The sequence below is a fragment of the Microcebus murinus genome, chromosome 8 (assembly GCF_040939455.1).
Source record: "Microcebus murinus isolate Inina chromosome 8, M.murinus_Inina_mat1.0, whole genome shotgun sequence".
NCBI classification, from domain to species: domain Eukaryota; kingdom Metazoa; phylum Chordata; class Mammalia; order Primates; family Cheirogaleidae; genus Microcebus; species Microcebus murinus.
Window position 1 is genome coordinate 100,722,573 of NC_134111.1, and position 19,296 is coordinate 100,741,868.

At 37.5% G+C, this 19,296-nt stretch overlaps 1 protein-coding gene across 8 annotated transcripts in view; it reads left to right on the plus strand.

The window, feature by feature from the left end:
• Positions 1-19,296, plus strand: part of GIGYF2 (GRB10 interacting GYF protein 2) — a 136,421-nt gene that overhangs the window by 79,343 nt on the left and 37,782 nt on the right. For 4 of the 8 annotated variants that reach the window (XM_020288124.2, XM_076006046.1, XM_020288125.2 and 1 more), the window contains 6 exons: positions 4,995-5,212; positions 5,305-5,467; positions 5,554-5,742; positions 8,798-8,994; positions 10,081-10,240; positions 16,239-16,405. In XM_020288124.2, coding sequence (XP_020143713.2) covers positions 4,995-5,212; positions 5,305-5,467; positions 5,554-5,742; positions 8,798-8,994; positions 10,081-10,240; positions 16,239-16,405 — 1,094 coding nt within the window. Of the gene's footprint in view, positions 1-12; positions 1,268-4,994; positions 5,213-5,304; positions 5,468-5,553; positions 5,743-8,797; positions 8,995-10,080; positions 10,241-16,238; positions 16,406-19,296 lie in introns of those variants that run through there. The other 4 variants (XM_020288131.2, XM_020288132.2, XM_020288127.2 and 1 more) reach the window with 4 other exon arrangements.

Below are 19,296 nucleotides of genomic sequence, written 5' to 3' on the forward strand. Positions count from 1 at the left end.
AAGTCTATTTAGTGAAGGTACAAAAGGACAAAAGTAAAGGATAGTTTGATGAAAATAGGGATTAAGTGGAAAAGATAAACTGGTTAAAAAAAAAAGACAAGTCATATTATTTATGCTGTCACACTCAGTCTTATTACTATAAAAGATTTTCAGCATAGAAATTTACCAACATATCTATTCAGTAGATTGAAATCACTTTTCTTTCTTTGTTTTTTTTTGGGGGGAGGGGCAGATTAATGTAGTCGGAAGCACATGCCCTCAACTGCAAAAATGAGAAAAGGTTTCATTCAGTTTTTCCTAAATCTTAGAATCTTTTTTAAAGCATTCTTTAAAACTTATAAATGTATAATTACACACTTTAAATATGTGCCCCATCCCTGAAAATTAATGTTTTTCCTGTATAAGATAGGATTTAATCTTTCATTTTTCCCCCTCTTGAAAATGTGATTTAACTTTATTTAAAGAATAAACTTTAAACCTAGGTCAAAATCATAATCACAAGTTCATTCTTTTGTCTCTAACATTAGAAAAAGGAGAGAGAATAGTAGTGATTAGTGGTTTTTAAAGTTCTTTTGTTTGTCTCTTAAGAATGCTTTAAACTGTTCTTCTCAGACATTAGATATGGTGGTAATTGAAGACAGTGGTGCTTTGTATTGAAGTTCATCCCAGCTATGGTGCTGATTCCATGTCTCATGATAATCAGATGCAACTACAGTTTGAGCCATGGGGTCACATAGACTGAAGCAAACAGTGTGAACATGCCTGACGAACTTGATGTGCATAACAATATTTCATCTACCATGTACAAGGAAGTGTACTACCTTTAATAGAGGAAATTATAATGTTACTGTTTTCACTTTTTAAAATCAAGTTATTAGCAAAACCACTACCCTAGACCTGAGTAGACAATATAACAAGCATTCAGAGTATTTTATGGAATTGGAGGTAGGTAGGTAGAAACATAGTAAAGTTAATCTTTGGGTAGAGTTACGATGCTTTTATACTAACTCTTCGTGACTGCCTCTTAGGTGAGTTTTCTGTCTGTAGTGGGCATTGTTTACATCACAGGATTGAGATAGTTCTCATCAGTCTGTCTCTTGGGCAACCAAATGGTATAGTTCTCTTCAAGGCATCACAGCATTTTGTGCTGAGCTTGCCTATCAGCAGAAGGGTTTGTAGACTATGTTCCCAACAAGCATACAGTGAAGAATGGATAGGATCTGGGCTGAGCAAGAAGAGAAATTGCAGCTGGTCAAAACCAAACAAGGTGAATATTTTGGAAGATGAACAGTGTTTTCTGAGCCCAAAAGTCTGATACTGATTTTATTAAAGGGAACTAAACAAAGTACCCACCGCTTAGCAACTTAGAATTTGGTTAGATATTGTATTTTTCTAAATCTTTTCTAAATCTTTCTTCCCTCTACCTAATATTTGACTTTCATGTGAGTTTTGTCATCAACTTGTAAATCTTCCAAAATTTTATCTATATAAATATATATATAGATTTTATATCTATGTGTATGTGTATATACATATTTTTCTTTTCAGTCAGACCTATGACTGAAATCCACATATTTTTAAAATACTGTTGGGGGCAAATAAAGATATATGGCTCTGAAAAAATACTGTAAATGCATTTTTTTAAAAAGAATACCATCTACTTCCCCCCCCCTTTTAAAAATTTTAATAGATTTAGGGGGTACAAGTTGAATTCCATTACATATATATATTGTATAGTGATGAACCATCTATTTTTTTAACACAACACATTCAGAGTTTAGTCTGATTATAGCAGTTGTTATAAGTTAACTCTTAACATTTCTTAGGATTTCAGTTTCTTAGGATTTCAGTAAAATTTTAAGACTAATTATTTTGACTGATTTTATCTTTATGAAAATAGTATTCAACTTTAACTGAGCTGTAAGGTCTATAAAGTAGTGGTCGGCCTTAATAAACTATAGATCTGCCTTACTGGATACATTTAGTTTCATGAATAAAATTTTATTGAGCTGTGTGTGATGGTGCAGCTGTAATCCCAGCTACTCTAGAGGCTTAGGTAGGAGGATCGCTAGAGCCCAGGAATTCAGGGCCAGCCTGGGCAGCATGGTGAGACCCCATCTAAAAAAAACCACACACACACACACAATTTTTTTTTTTTATTAGCAGTAAGGCAGCAACAAACTGTATTATAGTTTTATTAAAGTAGGGCTTCCAGCTGGATATGTGTAGAGATTAGGACATTAAGGACGGTGAAACATCTACTCTCAAGAGCTGAACTTAGGAAACTCAGTAAGAGGGAAACATGATCAGGTGCCAGGAAGGATAGATTGCTATCACAGTGTATGTTTAGATTGTTCAGAAATGATAGTAGTATCTGGAATTTAACATTTGATCACGAAGACTTCTTTTGAGTAATGGCTCGAAGTATACATTTAAGCAATCTGAGTATAAAACTTCTGAGTTTCATAGGAAGTAATAAGTAGTCTTTGTTGTTATAAGTTGGGATGGGAGTATGTGAATAATGTATTCTTCTTTTTTTTTTTTGAAAGAGTCTCACTCTGCTGCCCAGGCTAAAGTGCCATGTCATCAGCCTAGCTCACAGCAACCTCAAACTCTTGGGTTCAAGCAATCCTTCTACCTCAGCCTCCCGAGTAGCTAGGACTAAAGGCATGTGCCACCATGCCCGGCTAATTTTTTTCTATATATGTTTTTAGTTGGGCAATTAATTTCTATTTTTAGTAGAGACGGGGTCTCACTCTTGCTCAGGTTGGTTTTGAACTCCTGACCTAGAGCGATCGCCCACCTCAGCCTTCCAGAGTGCTAGGATTACAGGCGTGAGCCACCATGCCTAGCCTGAATAATGTATTCTTATCTTTTTGTGAGTGGCTTATAAGATGCTACCTATATTTGGCATCTTAACATTTTTGCCCTTTATATTTAGTTTGATTTTTAGGTTTCTAGTTTTAGCAAATTGGGCCCCAATAGTAAGACATTTAGCTTTGTGTATCTTCCACAAAGAAAGCAACCAGGGATAGAAAATTCTAATAGATTAAAGCCTGCCTTTCTTTTTAAGATGTTTTAAAACTAAGATTTGTTAGATTTAATACCTTTTCTTTTTTAGAAAAATACCTTAAGTAGGATCTTTTATTCTTAAGGCAGTCTTTTTTTCTGTGGAAAGTAGATGCAGTAAATAGTATGCTAGGGTGGATTTAGGAATGTTCCTTGGGGTGTTATACGGAAATAAAAACTCCCTGGGGAGAATTAAGAGATGAGAAAAAAGGGAAAGGACAGTAAGCATATTATTTTATGAAATGCCCAATTTCCTTAAGTACTAAGTTTGACAGTTGATATCTCTGACATTTTACTTTGACACTTCTTGTTTTATTTTTACTGTGAAGGTACATCCTCAGTCTTGCAAACACATGTTTTGGCCTGTGATTATCTGTCAAAGTTTTTTTTTTGTTTTGTTTGAGACAGAGTCTCACTCTGTGGCACTAGCCTAGCTCACAGCAACCTCAAACTCCTGAGCTCAAGCAATCCTTCCTCAGCCTCCTGAGTAGCTGGGACTACAGGAATGCGCCACCATGCCTGGCTAATTTTTTCTGTATATTTTTAGTTGGCCAACTAGTTTCTTTTTATTTTTAGTAGAGACGGGGTCACACTCTTGTTCAGGCTGGTCCCAAACTCCTGTGCTCAAATGATCCGCCCGCCTCGGCCTCCCAGAGTGCTAGGATTACAGGCATGAACCACCGCGACCAGCCGAAAAAGAGATTGCTGAAACAGTCCAAAATTGAAAGTTCAAGAAAGCTAATGGTGTCAGTTTGGTGGTCCAGCACCAGTATTATCCACTACAGCTTCATGAACCTGGTCAATCGATTGCAGTGGATGTCTACTGTAACCAATTGGATGAAATGATGAGGATGCTTGCGATTAAGCAGCAAGATTGGTTTATAGAGACAGGCCAATCCTCTTGCAAGACAGCTCTGGGTCACGTATCACACAAATAACAGAGGCTGGGCTTGGAAACTGTCATCTTGCACCAACTGACTAGTACTTCTTCTAGGAAAATTTCTTGCAAGGAAAAATATTCAATTCTCAACAAGCTGTGGAAAACATTTTCCCTGGTTTTATCACCACTCAGCTCTCCAGGCTTCTTTGCTGCTGGCATAAACAAGCTACCATTAAGATGGCAAAACTGTCAATAGTTCAGGCACATACTTTGATTAATTGTACTGCTTATTTGAGATATAATCTATATTTTTGATTCAGAATTAGACATTTCATATTTAATGATCTAATAGAATAGGTAGCAGAGGATGTGGAATTGGATTCTAGTTCTACTTTGTTGTTGTGCAGGTTGTTTCTGCTGTCAGAGTTTTACTTCTTAAACTATAAAATTAGGATAGTGGGCTGTCAACACTATAATTCAGTGATTTTTTGTTGGAAATTAGAATTACAAATTAGAATTTGGCAGTAGCAGGTAGGCATGATGACCTTGATATTATGAATTGACATAGGGAGCTGGCTTTATTCATAGAGGATATTTTCATGGGAAGAAAGGAAATCCTTTGTGACTTGCCAAAGGGAAAGCATAAACTTCAGTATGAACAGATATCTAGCACTGTATTTCCAGCCTAGGAGTAGGCCATAGGAGTGGCTAATCAGCATTTTAGTCAGATACCTAAAGCTTATTAAAAGTTTATACTTCGAATAGTGTCTTTTAAACATGCTTTGTTTCAGATTTATCTTTATTAAACTTTAGAGTGTGTTGCATAGTTCAATACTTAAAATAAGTATTGTTGTCACTTAATGATGGTATATATACTCTCTGAGTGCTGAACTTCATTTAATTTGCCTAATTTTCTCTTTAGTAGGTTGATCCATTTGAATTCGCTGTCAGTGGTAGTTTTCTCCGTTATTTCCTATCCCTGATTTTCTTTTTCATATACTGCCCTAAAACTTTTCTAAGCTTTGTGTCCGCCTCCTCATCCCAGATGGCCCTCGTTCTACAGGCTGGCGGGAACACATGGAACGACGTCGGAGGTTTGAGTTTGATTTTCGAGATCGGGATGATGAACGGGGTTACCGAAGGGTGCGCTCTGGCAGCGGGAGCATAGACGATGACAGGGATAGCTTGCCTGAATGGTGCTTAGAGGATGCTGAAGAAGAAATGGGCACATTTGACTCATCTGGAGCATTCCTCTCTCTAAAAGTAAGAAATTTGTTTTAAATATCACATCAGGCACTGACCTCACACCAAAGCCAAATATGGTTTTGACCTTTTGTTTTATGTTCTTGCTACAGAAAGTACAGAAAGAACCTATTCCAGAAGAACAGGAGATGGACTTTCGACCTGTGGAGGAAGGGGAGGAGTGCTCTGACTCTGAGGGTAGCCATAATGAAGAGGCCAAAGAACCTGATAAGACAAATAAGAAAGAAGGAGAGAAAACAGACAGAGTAGGGCTTGGTAAGGCCTCTTTTTGCCTTTTACTCTCCCCCCCCCCACTAAACCAAAACTGTCTTAAGTTCATTTACGATTTTTTCATGTTCCAGAAGCTAGTGAGGAAACACCCCAAATCCCATCCTCATCTGCTAGACCAGGTTCTCCCTCAGACCATCAGTCTCAGGAAGCACCACAGTTTGAGAGGAAAGATGAACCTAAAACTGAGCAGACGGAGAAAGCTGAAGAGGAGACTCGGACGGAAAATAGTCTCCCAGCCAAAGTGCCCAGCAGAGGTGATGGTATGTATTTGTCAAAGTGTACAAGGTGTAAAATAGGATTCTGCTGAGCCCAGTGACCACTGATATGATAGACTTCTGGTTATACCTCCTAGAACTGCTTAGAATGGGTGAATTATTGGAACATATGATTTTACCAGTAAACACTATCAAACAATGCTTTCTACATATATGTATCCATTTCAGAATTCACCAAAACAGAATCTACAGGTATGGGTCTCAGGATTCTCACTTCCTAGAGAAGCCACTCTGTCATCACTCTAGCAAACTGGGGGCTGGATCTTCTGCATTAGTTTGATTCCCATATCAGACAGTCCTTTCATGTAATGGTTCTTTGTGAACCCTACTTAAATTGCCAGATAAACACACCAAAATGTCATTGTTCCAAAAGAGGACAAAAAGAGAACATGGATGAATCTATGGCTGTCCATCACTTTTGCTAGGGAATAAGCTTAAAATATGTCTCTTCCAGTGTTACTGGATTGGTTTAAATTGCTCATACACCGTATAAGGTGATATTAATGTTCATTTTCATGTTTTTTCTTGTACATATTTTAAAAATGACATTGTAATGCCTGATGTTGAAAGTTTAGTTGTCTGATTCATTCACTATAAAAATTTATACCTTTAACATTGCATATGAAGACCTGCATGATCTGTCATCTGCCTGTCTCCAGGCAGTTTTAGCACTAGCATCTTTATCTCCCTCACACTCACCAGCCTCAAAGCCTTTTAGATCCTGAAATGTGTCCTGTTTTCTTGCATTGATGCCTTAGCACATGCTTTTCTCTATGCCTGAAACACTCTTCCACCCAAAGCCCCCAAGGTAAGATAGGCATCTTTTCTTGTTTCTTAAATAACCAACACTATTCCGAACATAGCACTACAATATTATAAAGAGCTGTTTATCTTTTTTCTTAATTGGCTAATATTTTGGCGGATTGAACCAGTAATTTCTTTCTAGTATTTTATGTCTAAAAGCTGAATGAATTCATGAATTCAGCAAGTATTTGAATCTCTATATATCAGGCATGATAGGACTTGTACATCTTGAGACCTATTTGATTTGTAGTAGTTGTTGTCCAGTTATTATGTGCCTCAGAATTACTTGTTTTACATTCTTTTGAATGTACATACCTGAGGCCTTATTCTAGGAGATGTTAGGATTGAATTTAGAGATGCGTATTTTGAGAAGACTTCATAGATATGCATTAAAGATCAAAACCCCAGATTATTATAGCATATAGGGGAGATAAAGCATGCATATATCTATAATCCAGGGTGCAAAAAGTAATGATATGAATTCACTGTTGGCAGACTTTTAGAATACTTCAGGAGGGAGGTGGTGTTTGAATAACACATCTTGGAATAATAAATAGAAATATTGGAGGTAGGCATAGCTGTATGAATTAGGAGAGGGCATTCCAATATTAGGGAGCAATGAAAGCTAAAGTGAGGAAGTGGGTCTGATTCAGTCATGGGCAAGAATCAGGTCCTGTTTATATTTAGATGAAGTATAGGGTGTGAAAAGGGGGATGGTGGGAAACACAGTTTGAACATGAGTTGTAGTTTGTCTTCTTGTGCCAGATGGGCTACACTGTGACCCATTAGACTCCTGAGCCGTCACTATAGGGTAGGTAGGCAGTGCACCTGTAAAAGAAGGTAGCAGGCAGTAGGTGAGATTTCAAAGTAGAAATTGGCAGGGCATAGTAATTGAGTGGATATTAGGGTAAAAATGAGAGAAGAGTGAAAGATAACAGAGATGACATTCACAGGAAAAGAAAGTGGAAGTTGAGGAGCAGTGTATTTGAGAGGAGAGAGAATAAATTCAGTTTTTAACATTAATTTTGAGGTGTTGATGAGAAACTTAAGGTAGAGCTGGCCAGAGAGCAATTGTTAATGAGGGACTATAGCTAGATAGGCATAGTTTAGGACCAGAGAGAGAATGCACATTTAAAAGACTTCATATGTTTGTTAGGGGTGAGAGAAAAAGTGAACTGAGAACAGAATCTTGGGTAATTCCTATTTTTAGAGCATAGATAGAGAAAGAAGAACTGGAGAAAAGTCTTCAGAGATGAAAGTGGAGCCAGGAGAGTAGAATACAGGGAAACTAAGGAAGGAAACTCTTTCAGTTTAGAATTGGGTTGATAATGTCAGATGTTACTAAGAGCTTGGATGACAAAGATTAGGAAAAGTCATTGGATTAGGTAACTTTGTGTCGCTGCTCATCTTTGAGAGAGGAACTTTACTGGAGAGGTGGGAGTAGAAATCATATTGTAGTAGGTGTGGGTGGTGGTGAAGTGGATACAGTATGTAGATGTATAGACTGTCCTTTAAAAAGGTTTGGCAAAGAAAGAGTGAGGGGAACAGGAATTTGGAGAAGCTATCTGTAATTGAACAAACAAGGTTTCAAAGGGGAAACTGCAATTGTATCTAATTACTTCCATTCCCCTTTCCTTCTTAAGAGTCTTCATACTGAGAGGTTAGAAATAGGAACCAAGACAGAATTTCTTTTACAACTTTTATTCTTACTGAGAAGAACATCCTGCACTGTACAGGTAGACTCCTAAATGTGTCATATATTAAATTATATTAAGTGCAACTTCAAATAGGTACTTATTTAAGATAATTTCAGATATTTTAAATAAAAGTTTTGGTAAGGTATGACATGTGTTTGAGAAGATTTGGGATGCTTTCATAACTATCTTTTACAATTTGGAGACATGCTATAAGGAAAGGATTAGACTGATTCTGTTTGTTTCCAAGAGGTTGACCTATAACTGCTGGGTAGATGCTCTAGTGACACAGGTAGGCACTGTAGAAGGACCTTTTAGGTACATTTTAACCCTTATCTTTTGTCATTCTGTGGAGATAATTCTGTCATTCTAGGGAGAAATACTACCATTCTCCTTAGAAGTAGCTTCAGTGTTCATGGCAGGGTTCACATTTCTGTTGGATCCATTTAGCAGGCTGTCCCACTTACTCTTGTAAAGTTAGCCTTCATAAGAGTCTCTATATTTTAAAGAATTTTCATGCATCTAAATTTTTTTTCCTCTAGAAATGGTTCCCGATGTCCAACAGCCCCTGTCACAGATTCCTTCAGATACAGCCTCTCCTCTCCTCATACTTCCACCTCCTGTTCCCAATCCTAGTCCTACCCTCCGGTCAGTTGAAACACCAGTCATAGGTGCTCCTGGTATGGGCGGTGTTTCCACAGAGCCAGATGATGAAGAGGGTCTCAAACATTTGGAGCAGGTAAAAATCCTGTAATTCTTTTTGTCTCCTCTCAAGCTGCCTTAAAAATTAGCAGGTGTTACATGAATATTCCAGTATAGAACTTATGCGCTTTAGATTTTAAGTACTGGAAAAATTGGACATTAGTCTTTATTTGTATGGGTAATTGTCTTTCAAATCCTTTCATGCTTATAAGTTTCTGCTATGTAGTAGTCATTATGTCAGGTTATTTTTTGCTCTTGGCTTGCCCTTAGCTGTTTACTTTTCTTTTTTCTTTTTGAACATTAATGGAATGCCAGAAATGGTGAATACAAGCAGCTGTGGATGGTCCCGGTGTCTTCTGTATTTTTTTGCCTCAAGTGTAACAGGGAAAATAGTTAAACTCTCAGGGTATTTACATCTTATTCATGTCTCTAGATTTCCCTAAGATTGTGTATACCATGCTTCCTTTTCTACAAAATAACTTCTCTTTCCTTTGGAGTGGAATAGTTAGTGGTAGGAAATGCTGAAGAATGGAAGAAGGGGCCTAGTGTTTAGTAAAACTTGTGAAAGATTTTATTTGTAATTGTATTAATTGAACCTTTTGTTCTGTTAACATCCCTCTTTTTGCAGATTTAGTTTATCCAGTTTTAGAATTGAGCAACAGCTTGTTAGTTTAAAAAGTATGCTTAGTGGGGCCAGGTGGTACACACCTGTAGTCCCAGCTACTCAGGATGTTGAGGCGCTGAGGCAAGAAGATCAAGTTCTGTGTGGGCAACATAATGAGACCCTGTCTGTTAAAAAAAGAAAAAAGTACTCCTGTTAGTGTGTTGACTAGAATCCTGGACTTTGATCCATACTCCTTCATGTTTTAATCTCTGTTTGCTTAATGATTTTGAGACCTTTAGCAAGACTTCACATCTCCAAGCCCTAGTTTCCCCTTTCTGTAAAATGGGGATAGTACCTGTTTCATGGCACTGTTGGGAGAATTAGAATTACCTGCTATGTTCCATGCTTAGTGTCTTTTATGGATCAAGTAGTTAACAAAAGGTAGACATTACTATGTATACAAGTATTAATTTAGTATCATTTGTTTCCTTAATCTGTTTTTTTTTCTTCTATTATTAGCAAGCTGAGAAGATGGTGGCTTATCTCCAAGACAGTGCACTAGATGATGAGAGATTGGCATCAAAACTGCAAGAGCACAGAGCTAAAGGTGTGTCAATTCCATTGATGCATGAAGCAATGCAGAAGTGGTATTACAAAGATCCTCAGGGAGAAATTCAAGGTAGGTTGCTCCTTCCTACTTTATGTACTAAAGTGTCTGCCATTACCTCCAGAATCTCTAAGAGGGAAATTTGTTTAAAGTTAATTTGAATAATAATAAAGAATGACTTCTTTCTCTATTCAGGCTTTCTTCATAATTATGAAGAAATACACACACACACACACACACACACACGTCTAGTATCTTTATCTGAAATGCTTGAGACCCAAAGTGTTTTGGATTTTGGAATGTTTGCATTATATATTATTGGTTAAGCATTCCTAATCCGAAAATCCAAACTCTGAAATGCTTCCATGGACATTACTTTGAGCGTCATGTTGACACTCAAAATGTTTCAGATTTTGGATTTTTTAATTAGGGATAGTCAACCTGCATGTGAAAATAATTTGAATACATGGCAGCATGTGATGACCAATATGGCAGGGATATAAACAAAATACTTAAGACTCTCTTAGCTGTGGCATCCCAGCTGGGTAACTAGGCAGGTAAGTTACTCATCTCCGTGCTTTAGTCTCCCTGACCATGAAAAAGGTAATAACAATAATGTTGGTGGACCTTGAGTGTTTTTATATAGTGAACTTGATATAAATGGTAGAGAACTACTCAAAATATCTGAGAAAAGCTAGTACTGTATTACAAATGAATCCCTTAAAAGATTTGTATGGTTCATAAGTTAGATTAGATGGGGAGAGAATGCTGTAAAGGATATTCGTTGATTCTTCATTTCTGCTTTAGAAATTTTTGCTTATAACCTGACATTGGTTGTTGACTGTATTTAGGATCATTTTCATGATAGGATTTTACTGAGTATACCTGTGAGCTCCCTCCCAGTCCCCTTGTCCTATCTTATTCTCCTTCACAGCATTGATTGCTTCCTGGCATTGTGTATATTTGTTCATTGTTTACACCCCAGTTAGATTGTAAGATATATGAGAACAGGGCTTTGTATGTATGTGTAAATAAATAAACAAAAGTATTTTGTCATAACTACCTTCATATACAATTGCAAGAAATAATACAGAGAGATTCCATGTGCCCTTTACCTAGTTTCCCCCAATGGTAACCTCTTGCAAAACTATAGTACAATAACATAGCCAGGATATTGACATTGCTACTGTCAAGATTCAAAACATTTCCATCTAGACAGAGATCCTTTGTGTTACCCTTTTATAGCTACATGCATTTCCCTTCTACCCATACCCCCTGGCAACAGCTAATCTGTTCTCTATCTCTGTATTTTGTCATTTCAAGAATGTTACATAAATGGAATCATACCTTTGGGAGTTGGCTCTTTTCACTCAGCATAATTCTCTGGAGATTCATCCAGGTTGTTAAATATATCAATAGTTTGTTTCTTTTTATTACTGAATAGTTAGTATTACATGATATAAATGTATCAAAGTTTGTTTTAACCATTCACCCTTTGAAGGATTTGTGATTTGTTCCAGTTTGGGGCTATAATGAATAAAGCTACTATAAACACTCATGGATAGGGTTTTTGTTTTTTTTTTTTTTTTTTGAGACAGAGTCTCACTTTGTTGCCCGGGCTAGAGTGAGTGCCGTGGCGTCAGCCTAGCTCACAGCAACCTCAAACTCCTGGGCTCGAGTGATCCTTCTGCCTCAGCCTCCCGGGTAGCTGGGACTACAGGCATGCGCCACCATGCCCGGCTAATTTTTTATATATATATCAGTTGGCCAATTAATTTCTTTCTATTTATAGTAGAGACGGGGTCTCGCTCTTGCTCAGGCTGGTTTTGAACTCCTGACCTTGAGCAATCCGCCCGCCTCGGCCTCCCAAGAGCTAGGATTACAGGCGTGAGCCACAGCGCCCGGCCTCATGGATAGGTTTTTATGTGAACATAAAAGTCTTCATTCCTCTGGGCAAAATGATGCCCAGTAGTATAATTGATGAGTTGTATGGTGGTTCCAGTTTAGTTTTTCTTTCTCCCTTCCCCTTCCCCTATTTATTTATTTCCCTTTATACATTCTGCACAGATGCACATTTAGTTTAGCAATAGAGTTTAGTTTAGCAATAGAGTCTCACTCTATTGCCTGGTCTAGAGTGCCGTGGTATCAGCCTAGCTCACAGCAACCTCAACCTCTGGGCTCAAACAATCCTCCTACCTCAGCCTCCCCGGTAGCTGGGACTACAGGCATGCACCACCATGCTTGGCTAATTTTTTCTATATATTTTTAGTTGATCAATTAATTCATTTCTATTTTTAGTAGAGATGGGTTCTCGCTCTTGCTCAGGCTGGTCTTGAACTCCTGACCTGGAGCAATTCGCCCACCTCGGCTTCCCAGAGTGCTAGGATTACAGGCATGAGCCACCGTGCCTGGCCAATTGATGTTTGGATATTGAACTACTTGATCATGGTGTATAATATTTATAGGCTAATTGATGTTTGGATTTTTTTTTTTTTTGAGACAGAGTCTCGCTTTCTTGCCTAGGCTAGAGTGAGTGCCGTGGCGTCAGCCTAGCTCACAGCAACCTCAGACTCCTGGCCTCAAGCGATCCTCCTGCCTCAGCCTCCCGAGTAGCTGGGACTACAGGCACGAGCCACCATGCCCGGCTGATTTTTTTTTTATATTATATATATTAGTTGGCCAATTAATTTCTTTCTATTTTTATGGTAGAGATGGGGTCTCGCTCAGGCTGGTTTTGAACTCCTGACCTTGAGCAATCCGCCCGCCTCGGCCTCCCAGAGTGCTAGGATTACAGGCGTGAGCCACCGTACCCGGCTGATGTTTGGATATTGAACCACTTGATCATGGTGTATAATATTTGTAGATAATGTTGAATCTTCTTTGCTAATATTTTAGTAAAGTTTTTTTATGTCTGTATTCATGAGGGATATTGTTTTAGAGTTTTTCGGTACTTTCATTGTTTAGTTTTCTTTTTCTTTTTCTTTCTTTTTTTTTTTTTTTGAGACAAAGAGTCTTGCTTTGTTGCCCAGGCTAGAGTGAGTGCCGTGGCGTCAGCCTAGCTTACGGCAACCTCAAACTCCTGGGCTCAAGCAATCCTACTGCCTCAGCCTCCCTAGTAGCTGGGACTACAGGCATGCGCCACCATGCTCGGCTAATTTTTTCTATATATATTAGTTGGCCAATTAATTTCTTTCTATTTATAGTAGAGACAGGGTCTCGCTCTTGCTCAGGCTGGTTTTGAACTTCTGACCTCGAGCAATCCGCCCGCCTCGGCCTCCCAGAGTGCTAGGATTACAGGCGTGAGCCAGCAGGCCCGGCCATTGTCTAGTTTTCATATCAAGGTAATATTAGCTTCATAAAATGAACTGGGAAATATACCTTTCCCCCTCTTTTCTGAAAGAGATTATTTAGAATTGGTGTTAATGCTTCTTTAAATGTTTGGTAGAATTCATTGGTGAATTCTACTGGAGCCTTCTTTTTTGGGAATTTTAAAACTACAATTCAATTTCCTTAATAGTTACAGAGCTATTAAAATTATCTATTTAATGTCAATGAGTTATAGTATGTGTTTTTTGACGAACTGGTCCATTTTGTCTAAGATATCAAATTTATGTGTATAGTGTTGTTTGTAGTATTCCCTTATCCTTTTTCATGTCTGCAGGCTCTGAAGAGATACCCCTTTCTTTTTGGCTATTGGTAATTTGTATATTTCTCTTTTTTTCTTTGTCAGTCTTACTGGAGATTTGTCAGTTTTGCTGAACTTTTCAAAGACACATTTCTTTAATTCCTTGATTTTTTTTCTCTGTTTTTGTTTTCAATTTCATTGATTTTCTTTTTTTTTTTGCTCTTTATTACTTCTTTCCTTCTGCTTGTTTAGGATTTATATTATTCTTTTTCTAGGTTCTTATACCTTAGATTATTGTTCTGGGACTTTTCCTCTTTTCTAATGTTGTAAGCATTTAATCACTGTAAATTTCTCTCTGAGCATTTCTTTAACTGTGTCCCACAAAATTTGGTATGTGTATTTTCATTTATTTCTCTGTAATTTAATTTCCCTTGAGATTTCCTCTTTTATCCATGATTATTTTGAAGTGTTTATTTTAGTTTCCAAGTGTTTAGAAATTTTCATTTTATTTTATTGATTTTTAGCTTGAGTCTGTTGTGATCAGTGAACATAGTATATATTATTTCAGTTTGTAAAAACATTTTTTTTTTTTTTTTGAGACAGAATCTTGCTCTGTTGCCCTGGCTAGAATGAAGTGGCCTCGTCATAGCTCACAGCAACCTCAAACTCCTGGCCTCAAGCAATCCTCCTTCCTCAGCCTGCTGAGCAGCTGGGACTGTACTATAGGCATGCGCCATGATGCCTGGCTAATTTTTTCTATTTTTATTAGGGCGTCTCCCTCTTGTTCAGATGGTCTTGAACTCTTGTGCTCAAGCAGTCCTCCTACCTCAGCCTCCCAGAGTGCTAGGATTATAGGTACCAGCCAACATGCCCTGCCTAAAATGTTCTGATGTTTGTTTTATGGCCCAGACTATGGTCAATTATTGCTGTATATTCTCTGGATACTTCAAAAGAATGTGTATTTTGCTGTTGTTGGAGTGTTCTATACATATCATTTCTGTTGGTTAATGGTGTTGTTCAGTTCTTCTATACTCTCCAATTTTCTGTCTAATTGTTCTATTGTTAAGAGAGAGGTGTTGAATTATTCAACTTGGGGTTTCTCTGTTTCTTTTTTCAGTTCTATCAGATCCTGCTTCATATATTTTATAGCTTTGTCTTTTGATATATATGCATTTATAATTGCTGTGTCATCTTGGTGAATTTAGCCTTTACTATTACATATCTCTTCCTGTCTCATAATTTTTTTTGCTCTGAAATCTACTTTATCAAATACTAACATAGCTTACTTTTCATTAATGTTTGCATGATATAGCTTTTTCTATCCTTTTATTTTCACTCTGTCTACTTTGTTATTATATTTGGAGTAACTTTCTTGTAGTCCACTATGTAGTCCACATAATTGGGTCATGTTTCTGATAGATAGCTTTTTCGTCTTCAAATCTGAGATATAATGAGAGGTAAAAAGAAAACTCAGGAAAATCACCATCATGTCCTTCTCAAGCCCTTAGGCCCCTAATCTTCTCTCTACCTTTCAACATGTTCTTTTGTTTGTTTTATATGTAATGTTCAGCTTTTTTTGTTTTAAGGCAGAGTCTTGCCTGTCACCCAGGCTAGAGTGCAGTGACATCATCATAGCTCACTACAACCTCAAACTCCTGGGCTCAAGTGATCCCCCTTCCTCAGCCTCCTGGAGTTGTTCAGGGTTTTTAGTTGTTACTTAGTAGGAGAAGTAGGGAAAAGTACATCTACTCTATCTTCCTGAATTGAAAGCTCCTGATTTTGTTTTGTTTATCGCCTGTTCCTACTGCCTAGATCATATATCAGTGTTCAGTAAATATTTATTGAATGAATTAATGGTTTATTGATAAGAGTGTATTTGTTCTTTAATTTTATAAATAAAATATTCACTTATTTCTTACTGTAAAACATTTAGATAGTGTTAGTTTTTTTCTCCCTACCAAGGCTAGATTTAGTCTTACCTGGGCAAATAAATTATAATTTTTCTTATTTTAACTGATTATTGTTTATATTTTTCCCCACCTTCACTAATCAGTGGCAGAAAATGAAAATTGGAGAATGTGTTTATCTGTGTACATTTTTTATGCCTAAATGATACTAAGTCTAGCAAATACTTAACTCTTTTTAGTTCTATCATGCTTTTCTGACAAATGAATTATTATAGAGATCGAGTGAGATAAAGACAGTTATATTCCTTATAATAAAGCACCACTGAGAATTTGGTGTATATATATATACACAGGGTATATTTCAAAATTGTTTTTAAGTTAGAAGCCTGTTTACCCCCTTGGAGGTGAGTTAAATTAAGGTAATGTAACAAATTTTGACATTCGTCATCTAGATAAGGATCAGATACAGGAAATATTTTTTTCCTCTTTGAGCCAGAAAAAATTCTTATTGCCCTTCTGTTTAATTGGTGCTATTTAGGTCCTTTCAATAATCAGGAGATGGCGGAATGGTTTCAGGCCGGGTATTTTACTATGTCTTTATTGGTGAAGAGGGCATGTGATGAAAGCTTCCAACCTCTTGGAGATATCATGAAAATGTGGGGAAGGGTTCCCTTCTCTCCGGGTCCAGCTCCCCCTCCTCATATGGTAAGTACCTTACACCTCACTCAGAATGCATATTAGTCACATTAGCACTTCTCTTTGAACATACAACCCAAATGTTGCATCTAATAAGGAAAGAATTATAATTTTTTGAAAATAATTGACATGGTAATAGGAAGTCTGAATGGAAGACTGAATACCTAGCTATAATGACCTTTTCAAAACTCAAAAACTGTGTCCTCTTCACGCACACCCCAGAGATACAGAATCCTTCAGTAGCTTTCTAGCAGTTGTAGAAGACCAACATCTTATCCTACCGTAGCCACCTAGCAGGTCCTACAATGTCTGGCTCCTTGCCTGTCTTACTTAGCTCATCGCAGAGCTTTTACCTTTATGTGCTGTGTGCTTCAACACAGTTGACCTCTTTGAGTTCCTTGTTGTCTCTAGTTTGAATGCACGTTCTCTTCCCTTCTGCTTCATTTGCCTGTTGCTTTCTGACCCATAAAGTTTCTAAATTTGAGGTTTACCTTAAAACAACTGTCACCAGTGCATCAGAATATTTTGATTTATAAATATTTATAAAAAATTACACCGATATTTTAATTAAAAAATGGAGCCATAATCCTAGTGATTTTCCTAAGGCACTGGCACTGAACACCTTTGGCAGGGACATCCTTCTTCCTCTAGCTGCTGCTCCTGTGCGTCTCCCAGTAGAGTTCCCTTTGGAGGTCTTGGATCTGTACCTTGCTTTTCCTGCTCCAGGTTGGAGTGTCTGGTGGCCGACTATAGGTAAAAGTGACTGTAGTCAAAAACTTTTAGCGTGAACACTGTTTCTATAGTAATATTTACCATTGACTTATTCATCAATAAGTCAAAATATGGACTATATATGGAAAGCCAGTGCCAGGCCTTGTGGTATGTTCTTAATGTGATGAAGACAAGTAAGATAGAGCCTCTGTAGTCAAGGCAGTTTATAGGTGAGGACAGTGGTTTTCTTTTCACTTTTGTTTCTTTTAAATGTTCATCTTGACCCAGTAATTGATTTCACAATCCACTGATGGGTTGAGACCTTTAGTTTGGAGAGCGGTGTCTAGAATGGTAGATTCCTCAGTGAGAAGAATTATTTCTGACATTATGCTAGTTTTAAATCCCAAGAAAAATTATGCTGTTTGTTATAATATATAAATTTAACTTACATACCAAATTTGAACCTTATTTCTCCTCTCTGAAATTGAATTGAGTTTTTTTTTTTTTTGAGATGAGTTTTCATCTTGCATATGTCGGGAGCTAAAAGCTCATCAAGTGGATTTTTATAAGCTTGTTGTAGTCCATTCCCCAATTTCCAGGGGCTGAGCCTCAATTATACCTGCTTAAGGGGAAAACCTGTGGAAAACCCTGCTTCCTGTCAGATGTTGTCTTTGCCCTGAATAGAACTGATAAGAAGAGAGCTTACCTTGATGAGTATAAACCTTGAAATCTAGGTTTTCATATACAAATTTTATATTAATCTAGAATAACTTCTGTCTAATATTTAATGAGAAAAATATCCCTGAATTTCAGATGATTCCCACCCTAAGAAATTGTACATCAAATGTTTATTTCAGACTACAGTGTATAATAAAGCTATAAACTACTTACGATTTGTCTGAGTTTAGTTTGTGTCATCTTTATGCTTCTACTTCTGTTATCTTATACTTGACATTTTTTCCTTTTTTCCTAATTTTAACCTTTCAAAATTTAAATTCCAGGCCGGGTGCAGTGGCTTATTCCTGTAATCCTAGCACTCTGGGAGGCGTGCAGATTGCCCGAGGTCAGGCGTTCGAAACCAGCCTGAGCAAGAGCGAGACCCTGTCTCTACTATAAATAGAAAGAAATTAATTGGCCAACTAATATATATATAAAAAAATTAGCTGGGCATGGTGGTGCATGCCTGTAGTCCCAGCTACTCAGGAGGCTGAGGCAGAAGGATTGCTTGAGCCCAGGAGTTTGAGGTTGCTGTGAGCTAGGCTGACCCCACGACACTCACTCTAGCCTGGGCAACAAGGTGGGACTCTGTCTCAAAAAAAAAAAGAAAAAATTTAAATTCCAGCCTAAAATATTAGGGTTTTACTGCAGCTTATTTTTTTCTAATTCATGATGTATTAAGAGCAGTAGAATTAATTTTGGGGTACAGAGTTATAGTTTTCAAAATTCTTTTCATGTTCTTAATATTTTTAAGATATACACTGGCTTGGTGTATTCCTTATATGTCATAAAATTTCTACCATAACATTTCCTGTAACCTTTAGATAACTTCTTTCTATATTGTCTGCTTTCTCTAATTTCTTATATGATATATAAATTTATAAATCAAGCCGGGCGCGGTGGCTCACGCCTGTAATCCTAGCTCTCTGGGAGGCTGAGGCGGGTGGATTGCTCGAGGTCGGGAGTTCGAAACCAGCCTGAGCAAGAGCGAGACCCCGTCTCTACTATAAATAGAAAGAAATTAATTGGCCAACTAATATATATAAAAAAAAAAATTAGCCGGGCATGGTGGCTCATGCCTGTAGTCCCAGCTACTTGGGAGGCTGAGACAGAAGGATCGCTTGAGCCCAGGAGTTTGAGGTTGCTGTGAGCTAGGCTGACGCCATGGCACTCACTCTAGCCTAGGCAACAAAGCGAGACTCTGCCTCAAAAAAAAAAAAAAAAAAAAAATTTATAAATCACTTTTAAGACTGAGAGAATTATGCAGTTTTTCAGTTACAGTAACAACTCTGGTATATAGTTCAGCATTCAGCTTTAAAGGCAGGCATGGAGAATGGCAGCTAAAATCAGGACCCTTTCTCACCTTAGGGAATCTTTTATAATGTTGGCAGTACCTTATTCCACTAGATGGCATTGTTTAGTTTTGTTTTTTTTTTTTTTTTTTTTTTTTTTGAGACAGTCTCACTTTCTTG